At 42.6% G+C, this 14,714-nt stretch overlaps 1 protein-coding gene across 2 annotated transcripts; it reads right to left on the reverse strand.

Annotated features, from left to right (window-relative positions):
* Positions 1 to 2,269: 2,269 nt before the first annotated feature.
* Positions 2,270 to 13,990, reverse strand: xpnpep1 (X-prolyl aminopeptidase (aminopeptidase P) 1, soluble). Of its 2 annotated transcripts, XM_018726400.2 has the most exons (20): positions 13,889 to 13,990; positions 11,060 to 11,187; positions 10,409 to 10,472; positions 9,189 to 9,293; positions 8,827 to 8,919; positions 8,566 to 8,709; positions 8,025 to 8,120; positions 7,838 to 7,919; positions 7,364 to 7,574; positions 6,751 to 6,840; positions 6,620 to 6,670; positions 6,459 to 6,517; positions 5,398 to 5,475; positions 5,205 to 5,276; positions 4,775 to 4,835; positions 4,478 to 4,547; positions 3,966 to 4,139; positions 3,291 to 3,367; positions 3,109 to 3,207; positions 2,272 to 2,942 (listed from the first exon to the last, which is right to left on the reverse strand). In XM_018726400.2, the coding sequence occupies exons 2-20, from the start codon at positions 11,174 to 11,176 to the stop codon at positions 2,823 to 2,825; spliced, it is 1,863 nt and encodes a 620-aa protein (XP_018581916.1). In that variant the 5' UTR covers positions 11,177 to 11,187; positions 13,889 to 13,990; the 3' UTR covers positions 2,272 to 2,822. The 2 variants fall into 2 exon arrangements, with proteins under 2 accessions (XP_018581917.1, XP_018581916.1); XM_018726401.2 differs by lacking the exons at positions 10,409 to 10,472; positions 11,060 to 11,187; positions 13,889 to 13,990 and adding an exon at positions 9,602 to 9,802 and having other exon boundaries at positions 2,270 to 2,942.
* Positions 13,991 to 14,714: the final 724 nt, after the last annotated feature.

The raw sequence follows: 14,714 nt of genomic DNA on the forward strand, positions 1-14,714 counted from the left end.
TCGTTGGAGGCCTTCGTCCAGAATTTAACAGGGGAGCCCAGCGCAGCATGAGCATTTTCACTAATGGCGCAGCTTTATGGGCTCTGAAACAAAAACAGTGCACGAGAAAGAGCGGACTACCCCCAAGAGAGCCGTTCTGCTTGCGATGCGGCACAAAGGGGATGACTGGTAATGCAAACAGAGGCAGAGCAAAACGCTTCTCAACCGGACTTCCGCCGACGGGCCGAGGAGGACAGACAGGAGGCAGCAGCGAGCGGCGGCCTTGAGTCTTGAACCTCTTATTCTCTCCATTCCTATTATGTATTCCTGGGGGTTTTCTGTCCAAGATCTGTCAAAGACTGAGTAGGAATTGCATAAACAACAAGACAGGGTGCTAGAGGGGCGACAATAGAAAAGGGACGTTTCCAGGGCAACCCATGCCAGCCAGTTGGGTCACGTGGGTCCCAGGCCTTTGAAAGATCTGGGTTGAGAGTCTCTCTAAGTTAGCCGGGCAAAATTGACAGCAACATGACCGGGAACATTAGCGAACTCCAGGCGGACCTGAGTTTGAACGGAACCGCTACTCTGGACTCATCCAACCAAGCTGTGAACGATGCCCTCCATGGTGAGTAGGAACACTTTGGATCTCAGCAGAGCTCACTATGACTAGAGAGCACAAGGATCAAAGTGAGGAATTTCAGCTGAAGTCTGGAAATTTGTGTAGAAATAAAACTAAGACTGCCCTAGCATACAGTTTGATAAGGACATGTTTTCTTTATTGTTGCACTGCAGTAAGATTTCATCATTTGGGGGGGGGGGGGGGGGAGGAGACAAAAAGGCATAAATGATGTATCATAGTGGTTAAGGGCAGCGATGCATAACTAGGCTAGTTATTCAAATGCGACTCCTAGTACCGCTACAGCACCCTTGATCAAGGTATGGCCCCCGCTGCTTGAATGGAACAAACACTTTATGGGGCTTTAGCTAAAGCATTTAGACAGAAAATAATATTTGACTTCTGAATGGAACAGTCTTGCTCCCACATGGGCTAATAATAGTCTCTGCATTTACGTGATAGCTTCATTTAATGTAATATGTTGCTCTTGGTGGCACGTGGAACAAAAATATGTATTCCCACCGCAGATTGAAGTCAAGGTTCCCAGGATGTGCTCAGAACTTTACTAGGCTTGACTGAATTTAAATCAATGTATCTTATCAAGTGTTATCTTGGGGATAGGCTGGCTGCTTGAATTCGGTTAATGTGTTTCATACATTTATTTAAAAGACTAGTAAATGGAAATTAAAATTATTAAATGGAAAAACTACTTCTTGAAAGCAGCTCTGGTTTTGTTTAACCATAGTGTTTTGCCCACAGAATTCAAGGTGTTCAACATCACCATCACCTCCCTGGCTCTGTGCATCCTCACCTTCAGCAGCCTTTTCTGCAGCATCTCCTGCCATAGGCGAAGGTGGTGAGTTTCTCTACGGTTCAGTCTGCGGTCCCCTGTTTGTGGTATGTTTCCCCTAACACTTTTTGGATCCTCTCTACTGCTGCCCCTAAGCAAAAGGAGAAGGGCCAGGGAGTACAAGAGCATGGTGGGGTGTGATCAGCATGGGGACGAGGGCACCGTTGGAGAAGCGAGGAAAAACCCCTCACTGCGCAGCCCTTTTTCCCTGCTCCCATGGCCCCAGCAGCGAGCGGCAGACCGTGCGCACATCTTCTTCATATACAATAACCCTGTACATGCTGAGGATAACAGTGGCAAGAAAACCACCCTGCAGGGGGACCACAGCGGGCTGCAGGCAGCACACACACCCCTGGAAACCCAGAGAGACACCAGCGACGGGGTGATCCTCAGTCCAGCTATGTTTTATATGCAACTGTAAGATCACCTCTTTTACAGCATGAAAAAAAAAACATCTACAAATAGTCAAACAAGTTAGTTAGTCTTAAGGCTTAAATACCCATCAAACCATTTCTACTCATCAGCTGAATAGGATTCCTTCTAGTAACAAATGACAGAAGAATGAAATCTTTGTGCAGTAAATGACGCTCAACGCAGCAGCTGCAGAATAGTATTTTTGACATATACCTATGTTCACATGTGGATGTCTCTTTGTAATTATAGATTATTACATTTCTATAGAGCCCACAACTGGAACTTGGGGAAACTACATATTGGAAGCTCTTCCAATTAGTTCACTACAGTCTGAAAATAAAATTTTAAAAAAAAAAAAACTAAAACTTTGTATACAATAAATATGAACAGTTCAACATAAGGATGCCCATTAACACGTGCCAGTAAATCACTGTATTTCTCTGTGAGATGTACGTCACTTTGGAGAAAAGCATCTGTTAAATGAATAAATGTAAATCACTTCAGCTCTCCAGATCAGAGCAAGTATTTAATTTAGACTGATGTGGAAATGGAGATGAGCCGATGAAGAACATGGAGGATTATTAATAGATGAGTCACTCTCTTCTGGAGGATTTAGAATTTGCTGGGACACCATCCTCCAGATTGCGGATGTACGTGAGACAGAACGACTCACCTCGCAGGTGTCCGTTTCACGAAGTTCGGCCCACAGCATGAGAATAAAAACATTCAACTGTTTTGAAACCTGAACTGTATTGAAGCACATTGCTAAAAACCATTGAGAACATGTAGGTTTTACAAAATGAGCATAAATTAAACAGAACAGAGAACTGCAGAAAGATTAAGAACCTCATGTAGGGGAGGGGGAAAAAAAAAAAGGGCAAAAAATTACTGCTGGTCAAAGTCTTCTGTTTAACATGTTAATTAAATAAATGGGATTCTCATCAAATCGCTTGACCCATCTTCTCAAGCAATCGGCTGAGTTTCTCTGATCAACCAGTCAAGGGCCTCTTTGCGCCCCTGACGCTCCAGTTCCGCCCCCACTATATCTCTGCACTGCCTGTGGTACTCGTTCAGCCAATCCCGCTGCAGAAAGAACAAATAAAATAAAACATGGGTCACATATGGAACAAATCAGGACACAGATCTAACAATAAGTGCATTAAAAAGAATAATTTACTCTAAAGCATGCAAATTATTCAAGGGGCTTTTTGAAGAAATGCAGACTACAGTTTGGTGTAGCAGCTCTTGCCTCTTTTTGAGTGAGCATCTCTGTGTTGATCATCTTCACTTGAATGGGGACCAGGGTAACTGGCTCAAAAGTCAGACTTCCTCTGTTCCTGTAGTTGTACTAAAGGAGACAGACCAATTGAAGCACCTCAGAAATAGTTCTTTTTAAAGGACTTGTGATGGTAAAAACTAACGGTCATTTACCTTGGGTTTGGCAGGTACCACCAGCACAACGTTCTCAATGCGAATGCCAAAGGACCCATCTTCGTAATATCCTGGCTCTAACAAAGATATTTAAAAGTTGTCAACATATATTGTGGATGGGCCAAAGAAAATATCTCTGAATCGTTCAGCTTAAAAATGAGCCCCTTCAGATTTATTCAACTCTTCAAACTGAAATGTTGAACTACCGGCTCCAGTGCTTTGACATGCTGTTACATTTATCTGACACTTTTCTCCAAAGCAATTATTTATATAGCCAGGTAATTTTACTACAGCAATTTAGGGTAAGTACCTTGATCAAGGGTAGTACAGCCAGAGGGAGGAAAATCGAACCTGTGACCTTTAGGTCCAAAGGCAGCAGCTCTAACCACTATGCTACCAGTTGTGTTGACAGGAAGAGAGTACCGGCTAAACAATGAAAAGTGTTGGGCTCACATCTCAGGAATAGGAGTGCTGGGGTCACAGGATTTGAACAAGTACCGTATCCATAACCAGGCAAATGTTTAACGCTGTAAGCGTTCCAAATCGGTCTGAGTAAAATCATATGCAAATCAACTAAACGTACTGTAATTATTCTGCTGCATAGCCAAGTTTGGGATTAATAAGAGGAGGGGGGATAAAGTGCAGTCGATGTAAATATACAAAAAATTTACATACCATCACTGAGTATCATTCCAGATTCCAGAGGTTCGTCTGCAAACGTTTTGTAGCTAATTCCACACGGCCCTTCGTGTACGTTAAGAAAGCACCCCACCCCGTGTCCTGTCCCATGAAGGTAGTCCAGGCCGCAATCCCACAATGCAGAGCGAGCGAATGAGTCCAGCAGGTGGCCTACCAAGGGCAGAACACAGCACAGCAGAGGGAGTGTTAAGACAGGTGGCATTTCAACTTACCGTAGTGTCCAGACACACTTGTATTTCGGAACCCAATTTCCAGCTCCTACAGCTGTGATTATATTACTGGTGAAGCCGGTGGTGATGCGTTTCTGCTACATGCTTTCCTCAGCATGCCATCGTATTATTGAGCGGTGACCCAGTTACGTGTCATTGCGGTTCTCCAGCTGAACACACTGGTGAATTAGACCTTGTACAACATAACACTGTTACTCCTAGATGTTAAAACAGACAAGGAGCTTCTTCTAAGGGTGTGTGATATCATCCAAGCCCTACCTTTGGTTCCATTGGGGAATATGGCAGCACTCACTGCTATGTGGCCCTTCAACACGTAGGTAAAGCACTCCTGGGAAAGACGAATCAGAAACGTAAGTAAAGTATACATTTCTGACTCTGCAGCATTTCCATTACTGTCAGAAACCCAAAATAATGGAAAACAAAGCCCTGAGAGGCTGTACAAAAGTGACCGTGATGGGCCATACGGTGCCGCTCCGTTCTGGCCTGCAGCTTCCCCACCAGGTCTCTCTGTAGCTTCGCCCTGCTAAACGACGTCTAGCAAGTGGTTCCGAGTACCTTCTCGTAAGCTGAAGGAGTTCCAAAGTGCACGGTTCGGGTCACATCCGTGGTCCCATCCCTGGGAAGAGGGGAGAACAGTATCCTTTAACTGGACTTTCTGGCATTCATTGACTGGAAACCCAACATGACCAACCTGTGACTGTCACCATCAAATACTCTCTGCGAAACTCAGACATAAACACACACACACAGCACAATATCCAGTGGTTGACTATCAAAAACATCTACCTAAAAGTTTCAGCTCCCACAGAGTACAACCATTTCTACCTTTACACACAGATGGACGTACAGACTGAAAACACTGTGGTCCACAAACTGTATTAAACAAACAATTTTCATCATTTCCAAAGAAATCACATTCAAAAATAGAATTAATTCAGCCCCATGATTTGTAACTGCTATAAGTGAAAAATGGCAGCATATATACCTGTACTGAGCTCCAGAATCAATAAGGTAAATTTCCTTAAGTGTCAGGGTTCTGTTGGTTTCTGGGAGAGGACTGATCAACAAAGAGCAAGATATTTAGAATAAATGCACCAAAACAAGAAAAAAAAAAAAAAAAAAATCCATCTTGTGTCTAATACCGATGGCCCTCAGCAAGAGTAAAGTCATATACTGACCGGTAGTGTATTATCGCTCCATTTGGTCCCACGCTGGAAATGGTTGGAAAACTCAGGCCAACAAAGTCCAGCTGTTGACTACGGAATAACAGCAGCAATTACAACAAACAACAACAATAGGAACACATGTACAGTATGTCCAGAGATCTGCTGTGTGTGTACAAATGCTACCAAAAGGGAGCTGTTGAAGCTGTCGCCGTCCATCGGAAGGTCCCAGGCTGAAATCCAGCCCTCGATGTAGTACTGTTTACATTTACTCATTTAGATAATGCTTTTCTCCAAAGCAACTTTTCTTCCAAAGCCAATGTTAAACTACCAGCAATTAATAAGCCATTTATACAGTTTTGAAGTTTTTACTGTATCAGTACAGTGTAAGCGCCTTGCTCAATGGTACGACAGCAGGAAGTGGGATTCAAACCTGTAACTGAGTCCAAAGGAAAGATACGGATGAGCAACAAGGCGAGCTGCACCCTTACTGAGGCCACCCACTCAGCTAATCACTAAACTACTCACAGCACAAATTACCCAGCTGTATAAAAGGGTCAATAAATTACTAATTATGTGGCTTCGCATACAAACCTTACAGTATAAATCAGTCTGAAGAAAAGAATCAGATAAACAATGGTTAAGAGTAATAATGGACTTTAACAACTATTGGGCATGTCTTGAAAAATATCCACTTGGTGGCAATAGAGTACAAATAAATCCTGATAGGCAGTAAATGAAATGGCTGAACAATTTCTGTACTCATTATTCATATAGTATCAAAACATATTACATTTACATATTTTGCTGACACTTTTCTCCAAGGCAGCTTACAATGTTAAGCCACATACAATTATTTACCCATATATACGCTGGGTAATGTTTCTGAAAGAATTTAAGGCAAGTACCTTGCTCACAGGTACTACAGCTAGAGGTGACATTTGAATCTGTGACCATTGAGTCCAAAGACAGCAGCTCTAACCACTACGCTACCAGCTGTCCTTATATAAGCATGTAAGGTACGTAGTATAAAGAGGCTTCTCGATCTGGAGGAAATCAGACTCGAGGGAACCTACCTGCGAAATTCCTCAGCTTTGTCAGCCGCAGATATTTCCGTCACTGTGCCTTTGGGAATCTGGAGAGGTATGGCAGGGATCATACCTCTGTATCCAAAAATCTATAGAGCAATTATGTTTCACAGCCTTTGTGATGCAAATAAAACAAGCAGAAGACGTACCTCCTTCTCAAGCCAGGCAAACAGCTCACATAGTGCCACCGCATCTTTGATCTGTTCAAAAAAATATACTTACTCAATGAAAAACAATTCTTTCCTCCCCTCCCTTTGGCACAGTTCATGTCATAACTTACGTGCGCCATCTTCATTCCTTGGATCTCTGTGGGGTTCTTTACAGCTTTGGAGAGGCAAAGAGGAGTATAAGGAATAAGAGACCTATGGACCTACAAGTGACATAAAAATATTTCAGTTTATAATTATATTTAAAACCAAAAATTTGAGAATTTCTTTGATTCTAGGAGTTAGTGACTCATTCATTTAGCTGATGTTTTTCTCCAAAGCAACTTGCAACGTTAAGGTATTTACCCATTTATACAGCTGGGCAATTTTACTGGAGCAATTTAGGGTAAGTACCTTGCTCAAGGCTATTACAGCAGCAGGTGAGATCCGAACCGGAAACCTTTGGATTCAAAGGCAGCAGCTCTTACCGCAACACTATCAGCTGCCCTAAAGGACTGTACAGATTGGCCACTGACATTTTGACTGTGTGAAACATATATCTCCATTAAGTTACAATGAGAGAACTCGATAAAATTACCTACCTACCTCCTAATTTTCAATTTAACACGTACAGTATATGGAGATTCTGTGCTTTTTTCTTTGGTCAGTGTTGCTCTGTAAAAGAATACGTACGAAAGACCCCCAAGTGGAAAGCGGCAGTGGGGTACAAGCCGCAGCAGAGCGCACCTTGGGGATGGCCTCGGTGAGGGCGCAGCTAGCCTTGTCGCTGATCCACACTTTCTCTCTGGGCCCGAGGCCGGCGCAGATAGCACACAGCTCGCTGTGCACGCTCTCGTATGGGGCCAGCTGGATGCTCAGCTCCGAAGAGCTGGGTGTGTCCAGCTGCAGGTGCTCCCGTACATCCGCGTTGACCATGCGCTTTTCATCTATGAAGAGCCTGACCAATGGGAACACAGGGATTACATTATCTAAACTGTGATTGGATGATTGGCAGTCACCCTCGCATAATCACGTTGGTCATTTCAAAACCAGTTTTATGCCAGTTAGTAACATAAAATATACCACGTGTACATTGAAATAAATGAGGAGCCCCAAATAAACAAGCCCTTACAGAAAGCGATGCCATAACTAATATCAGATCAGCGTCCCACAGAAAACACAGTGTTCCATGAGAAGGACTACATCTTTTGTCACTTTTACCTTATTGTTCTCATCCCAACAATGGCGTAGGCGAAAAACACAGGGTTGTATTCTATGTCTGAACCTCGGAGGTTGAAAAGCCCTGAGTAAAAAACGTGAGTTAAAAACGGTGAATCAAGTGTGCAGTCCTTAAAAAGACCTCAATCTTGCATTTCCTTAAGAGGTGAAAAGCAAGGATCGTACATACAGGCAATTTCGTCCAGCGCCGTCACAACAAACCAGGATATTTTTCGCTCGGACATCTTTGATCTTAAGGCTACAACCTTCTCCTGCCAGGTCAAGCCTGCAACATAATTCCAGGAATTAATGTTCAAACAATATAAGGAATTAATTTTTATATTTATCAACATAAGTAATTTTAATATCAATATAATTACATTTACATTACTTTATTTTGCAGATACTTTTCTCCAAAGCGACTTCCAGTGAACACTGTTTAGTGTTTTCATTCCACACCTTCCTCACCCAAGGTGACTTACACTGCTATATCCCACCACTTACAATGAGTTACTCATCCATACATCAGTGTAACACACTTGCTGTGTCACTTGTACAATCTACCTGAGGAGCATGTCTTTGGACTGTGGGAGGAAACCAGAGCACCTAGAGAAAATCTATACAGACACGGGGAGAATCTGCAAACTCCACACGGCGGGGATCGAATCCACGCCCACAGCTGCAGCGCTACTGCACCGCCCATATAATAATGCTACTATTAAAACACTTACCGGTGTATTTCAAGCCGAGAGCGATGAGCTGCGTACTAGGCCTCGCTGGACGATCCACCCAAATGGCATCAATGAGGTTCTCTTGCACAGCAACGAGAGAGTGTCCCGCACCACTCAGGGCTTTGGCCATGCTTTTCCACTGGTCTAAAATGAAATTGGACCTTCTGAAAAACACCTTGGCAACAGCAGGACTATCCCCCTAGAGAACACCAGTAAATGAGTGCAAAAGACACCAACCGCACACGGAGTCACAGAGCTGACCTGCCGCAATGATCCAGGGGTCAACTCCCACTCTGGAGTTCTCCGGCAGAACACTAATCAGCCAGTCCTCCTGAGTCAGGGTCTCCTTCAAGCCTGCAGAACAGATTGCACATGGACTCACAAAGACACCAAGCTAAATCAGGCCAAAAAACAGCTTGTTATGACCTGAGAAATTCCACATAGAGATTTTACCCACAGCAACAATCCAAAACACTGCAGCTTTAAACCATTTTATACCATTTACTATTATAACTAAATAGCTAAATGCACATTCAACCCCAGGGCTTCAAAAATTACTATTTTTACTGTATTACTATTATTAGCCCATGTGACAATGTATTTTACAACACTGTGCTAGTTACCCATCTTCATGAGGGTCCAGTTGCTGTCCATCTGCTGGCTTGCCTGAAGGAAGTACCGTCCATCTGTCCACATGGCTGCGTGCTGTTCTGTCACAATAGCGGTGCCTAGAAAAGGGATGCGTCAAAATGTGCATCTCGCCAGCATCAGCATCATATGGACCACAAACACTGAGCATAAAACTGTGTGCAGTGGCTTCAATGCTGACTTGAAAGTATAGAAGAGATTATTGCCTTGATAAAACTTTTTTTTTTTTTTTAAAAAACCTTGTTTTGTGTATCATTGGACATAAAACCAAATTCTACAAAGAAACTGAGGAGTCACTATGAAAGGACAGTTTTGTAACCACACTGGCCCTTTCACTCGTAACGCACATGCTGATGAGTTTGTACAAAAATGAGGATGCAAACTCAACCCATCCGGAGCTGAAGATCTACAGAATGCAACGACCGACGTATGACGTTCACATTTAAGTTCACGTGCAGTTTAAAAGGCATGTCCTTCAGTGCCCTATGTGCCGTTTCAGGAAGTGCCAGGCTGTTGGAACAGGCCCTTGGAGTCCAGTTTCATAAGTGCTCTCTTTTCACTGAAAGTTCTGTAACCTAATCCATCTCCAGCCTAGGGGAAAAAAATCCAGTTACACTATATATATATATATATATATTTTTTTTTTAATAGGACACATTTGCATAGTTAATACATTGACTGCACATGATAACTGACCGGATTATTTATTATTTTTTTTTTTTATTTCATACATCTAAAACAGCAGTGTCTTCATTTGTCACAATAATTATGTACCAAACAGATGTCATACAAGCACTTGTGTGTGTCTGCATTCACCCTTAACCAGCGCGCGCAGCTGGGTACAGTCACGCTGGCCAAGCTCTAAGATCAGCTGCAGATGACGGATGAAGGAAGCCAAGCAGATGACACTTGTCTCATTTTCGCAGCTGGGTAATTTACAGCAGTAAATCAATACATTACAGAAGGATACTGCAGACAGCACCTTAAGGTTACAGGTTCATGCCCTGTATTGTCTGAGATACCTGCAGGCCCTTCCAATGACATGAACAATTAATTACTTACCTGTTCACGCTGTAAAAATAAGTATTTTAACTTTGCACTGTCACAGGTGAACTTTTGCAGTGGTGTCAAAGTGCACCTGTGGTACATTGAAATACACACACCAATAAACACCTCCCAGGGTACTGCACCATACCTGCTGAGCCATTGAATCCAGAGATGAATTCCCGTCTGCAGTCGCAGGGTGCGATGTACTCACTCTGAGAAACCAGAAAACGAGAATGATTGGAAACCAGAGCAGTGAGTAAATAGCCCCCTCGCGAATCTCCCCAACACAGTTCCTCAGTTGCCATTGCAAAACGGAATTCAGGGGGTAAATTCAACTCGAAAAAAGCAAGGAAGATCCCCAACCAGCAGAGCTCTCGATTTCTCTGAGCATGAATCACACCCCCCACAACGAAGACACTTACAGCAGGACAGCAGATAGCCTAGTGGTTAGAACAGCTGCCTTTGGGCAAAGGGATTACAGGTCCAAATCCTACCTCCAGAAGTAGTACTCTTGAGCAAGGTACTTACCCAAAATTGCTCCAGTAAAAATTACCCAGCTGTATAAATATGTATAACAGCAGGTAGATTAGTATTTTAAGTTGCTTTGAAGAAAAGCACCAGCTTGGTGAATAAATGTAATAAAATGACAAAGTGGGGTTTTCCATTTCATTTTTAAAACACTACAGGGAGAGGCAGAGATGATGTATACTGGCTACTAGATACACTTCACTATTATTGTACCAGTGGAGCACCGCAGCAGTTTCAAATTCCAGTTTTCAAATGTTGCACTGCCATTCACCTGGTGCGCGTCCCCCGACGGTATGATGTACGCCTGGATGGGCTCGCTCACGTACTTGCTGCTCTTCATGGCCTGCCTCAGCTGCCGGAGCAGCTCCAGCGTGATCTTTGGCGACATGCCGCTGCAGTCTAGGAGGAAAGGCCAAAGGTCAGAGTCGAGCTTCTTCGTCGGAGGGGTGAGAGTAGATGGTGGTGACAAGATCGCCCGAGTCGGGTTAGTTAAAGCGCTTGGAACGACAGGAAAGCTGTATAAGAAGAGCCTGAAAAATGATGGTGCCAATACTGTAAAGTATCTGAAAAACAATTTTTCCCCAGGTCTTACAACATGCATTACGAGCGCGAGAACATACACAAGACACACAAGCGAGCAGAATCCGGAAAACCTCTCAATTCCCAGAAATGGAATTTCCTTCACGTTGAACCCTTAGTTTCTGATATCATTCGTTGTAAATATGAGTCACTTGTATTCTCTTGCGCAAGTCACTGTCACTATTAGTAATTACTCTTCCACTTCTCAAGGAAAAGTAAAACTACTCATTTCTTCACATTGTGATTTGAGCTACATTTCATTTAATTCTATTAAATACTCTGCAATGACAATACGAAGTCCTCATCAAAAATTAATGCATATCAATTATATTGTCAGATATCGAGCAAAAGGGAGTTTCCTAAATATACCTGAAAATGTGAAATATAGTTACCTGGTTTCATGATCTTTTCTGATACAGGATATGTGAAGAAATGGAAAATTCATGCATGTTCTGATCTTTAATCTTCAGGTGTAATAAAAAACTGACCTGGAAAATTATTGACAGGGCTACAGTTACATATTAACATGGTTTCACTCCTTCAAGAGTTTTACTCAGTATTACTGCCAACCCCCATTTCTAAAAGAAAATCAATTCAAGACACCATGTTTACGTAAAAAAATATTGCTGCACTGGACAGCCTCAATATTCACCTGATATGTACAGAACAGTTACATGTCTCAACATTGTTGGATACCTGAATAATGTTTCACTCAAAGTTTGGTTTTAAGTTAGAATTCCTAAAGAGTACCGTTCGCACAAAAAAAACTTCACGGTGACCTTCAGAATTTCTAGCAAATCAAGACAAAACGCACAAGAAAATATTCTACTGAGCCTATAACTCACACTTTGAGCTATTTATTTATTAGTAAACGGTTGGGACACAAAGCCACACTTCACTGCGTGTTACATCCTACACTGTCTCCTCACGTTCTGCACACTCAGTGTAATTTGTCAAAGATTAAAATAAATCGAAAAGGAAGTTTAGACTTTAAAATGGTTTAAATGGTTATTCTTCACTTACTTACATTTATTCATTTAGCAGATGCTTTTCTCCAAGCAACGCAGAGCAAACAAAAGTTTCACCAACGGAAGGAGAGATACGGAGAGACACGCAATTCTCAAGCAATAGTCACCTTGTCCAAAACCACAGTTTTGCCAGCATACGTTGCGTGGATAACTGTATATGGGATCGATGGGGCAAAAAATTTTTTTAAACACATAATGCAATGAAAGTTTGTAGAACAGATAGGACATCAGGAAAGGAGTGAGCCCAAGAAAAGTGAAGTTTGAGACCCTTCTTGAATATGGTGAGGGATTCAGCAGTCCTGAAGGATAGCGGGAGAGCAAATCAACCACATCAGAACCAAAACTGAAAACCTCTGGGTTTTTGATTTTGGACATCTTGTGTGTGGGACCAAGCAGGCAGAGATGGAAGAGCATAGCAGTCTGGTCGGGGCATAGCGAGCGAGAGGCTCTTGTAGGTATCGGGGAGAAGATTTACTGGTTTTGTAGAGCGCGGCCTCGTAAAATTCCTTTCGTTACGAGAGCGAAAGCTACCTTTAATCACCAAGTCGACAGATGTCAGTAAACTGCATCAAAACGGAGTAAGAGTGTGAAACCACCTTAATTCCAGCCACTCCCAGAGCATTTACAGCTTGTCCCTGGGGCTGCGGAACGATAACAAGATGAGAAACACTTCACATTTACGGGAGGAAGAAGTCAAGAATCAGTACAGGAAGTTCTTCAACACTAGGAACTTTATTTCCACTCATTTCAGTTTAGTGCTCATTTTGTTGTCACTAAAAGTTAAGAAAAAGTATTACGAGGTAATTTATTAGAGCCTAGCTGTGAATAACTTGAGGGATGTCTTAACTGTACTAGCCCGGCTGGCAATTCTGACTGTGGAGTAGATGGTAGCTTTGAAGTTAAACACACTTCCGGTCCCAGCTCGAGCACTTCCGCAAACTTCCTCACCGTTAAGTCCGGTCACCTGAAGCCAAATTGATCGTGCTTGTAACAAACATTTCTCAATTTTAAATATACACCAACTCATCTGGTAAATTAATGAACGTGAATTAAAATATGAGCTCTACAGCTATCGAGTGAAACTTTCCTTTTTATGACCGTTAAGTAGGTGTCATTTGGTTATTTCATCTGAAGTAAATTTTGTATCATCGCTGTTACTTTTTACCACACACCTGACAAGAAATTAGGGTGCAGCAAGCTCTCATGTACGATTAGTTAGGCAGCTCGGAGCTAGTTACAAACTTTTCATTCAAAGTCACTTTCCCGGCCGGGTAGTTACTCTTGATCATGGTTTTTGAGCCGCACAGATCTAGAAATCCATTAGTTGTGTTTAAATGAAAATGTAAACCCAGAGTCAGTCACGAGATACCAGAAACACCGGGAATCATAATATATGCACACCAGGCTCAGCCGTCCCGCTGTGTAGTCTGGAAGGACACACATCTGTGCGCAGAAATGCAACATTGCGTGACGCAGTAAAGTTCAAGATATACCTGTCTTCACTGGACTCCCAATGTAATCAGGACGAAATATGTTGATTACTTCAGCGCCGCTCTGGGTTATTTCAGTGGCATGTAGGAAGCCATTTAAACGGTGACGTCAGCTGTCATGTGACCCAAAGTGTCCTCCAATAGAGTGCGACGGGTTTGCCCCGCCTACTCCTTTCTGATTATGTCATGCAATTGTTCTGATTCTAATTGGTCCAGTCTGGAGCGCGTGCGGGCTGCCGGTGACGCGTCGACAGAACGACACGGTTACAAAGCGTATGCGAGCTCCGCGCTCCTTTTGTTTGAAAATATATTTGCACTTAAACTAGGAATTATCGCAGAAATATGTGCCATGTTCTGCCGTGACCATCTTCCTTTCATTAACATTATTGCCCAAATGCTTTATTATCGTTCACTGTTATGAGTTCATGTAACTGAAACGGGGCTGTTAGTTTACAGAGGGATATTTGAGAGGTTCGCTGAGATTTGAGCCATAAACCTTCAGAGCACATGTCCATGTTCTTAACCAACAGGACCCCATACCTAAGGCAAACTGCATGTTTAGATGTGGCAGTGCAGGAACCACTTATTAAGTCTCAGGTGCTCAGATTGAACCCTTTTCTCTTCTTTTGGGTAATAAATCAAAGATCAGTCTTATCTATGCAATACACAGTATCTCCAATGTAGCAACAACTAGTCTATTGCATAACCAGTCTGGTCACCTGCCGTTAGGGCTCGCTCATCAATTAAAGTCCCTGGAAATAGATGTATTTTCATTTTAATTTAATTATTTTGTACTTAATAATCTCTTTACAGCCCAAATGCATTTTTT

Source organism: Scleropages formosus, chromosome 24, assembly GCF_900964775.1.
Source record: "Scleropages formosus chromosome 24, fSclFor1.1, whole genome shotgun sequence".
NCBI classification, from domain to species: Eukaryota; Metazoa; Chordata; class Actinopteri; order Osteoglossiformes; family Osteoglossidae; genus Scleropages; species Scleropages formosus.

What these genes read in the sequence shown, in the direction of transcription:
- xpnpep1 (XM_018726400.2), bottom strand. Translation starts at nt 11,176, where the DNA reads ATGTCGCCAAAGATCACGCTGGAGCTGCTCCGGCAGCTGAGGCAGGCC. An exon ending in TTGCCTGGCTTGAGAAGGAG is followed by an intron (nt 6,518 to 6,619) that starts GTACGTCTTCTG and finishes ATACCTCTCCAG; the next exon opens with ATTCCCAAAGGCACAGTGAC. An exon ending in TGGAATGATACTCAGTGATG is followed by an intron (nt 3,368 to 3,965) that starts GTATGTAAATTT and finishes TATCTTTGTTAG; the next exon opens with AGCCAGGATATTACGAAGAT.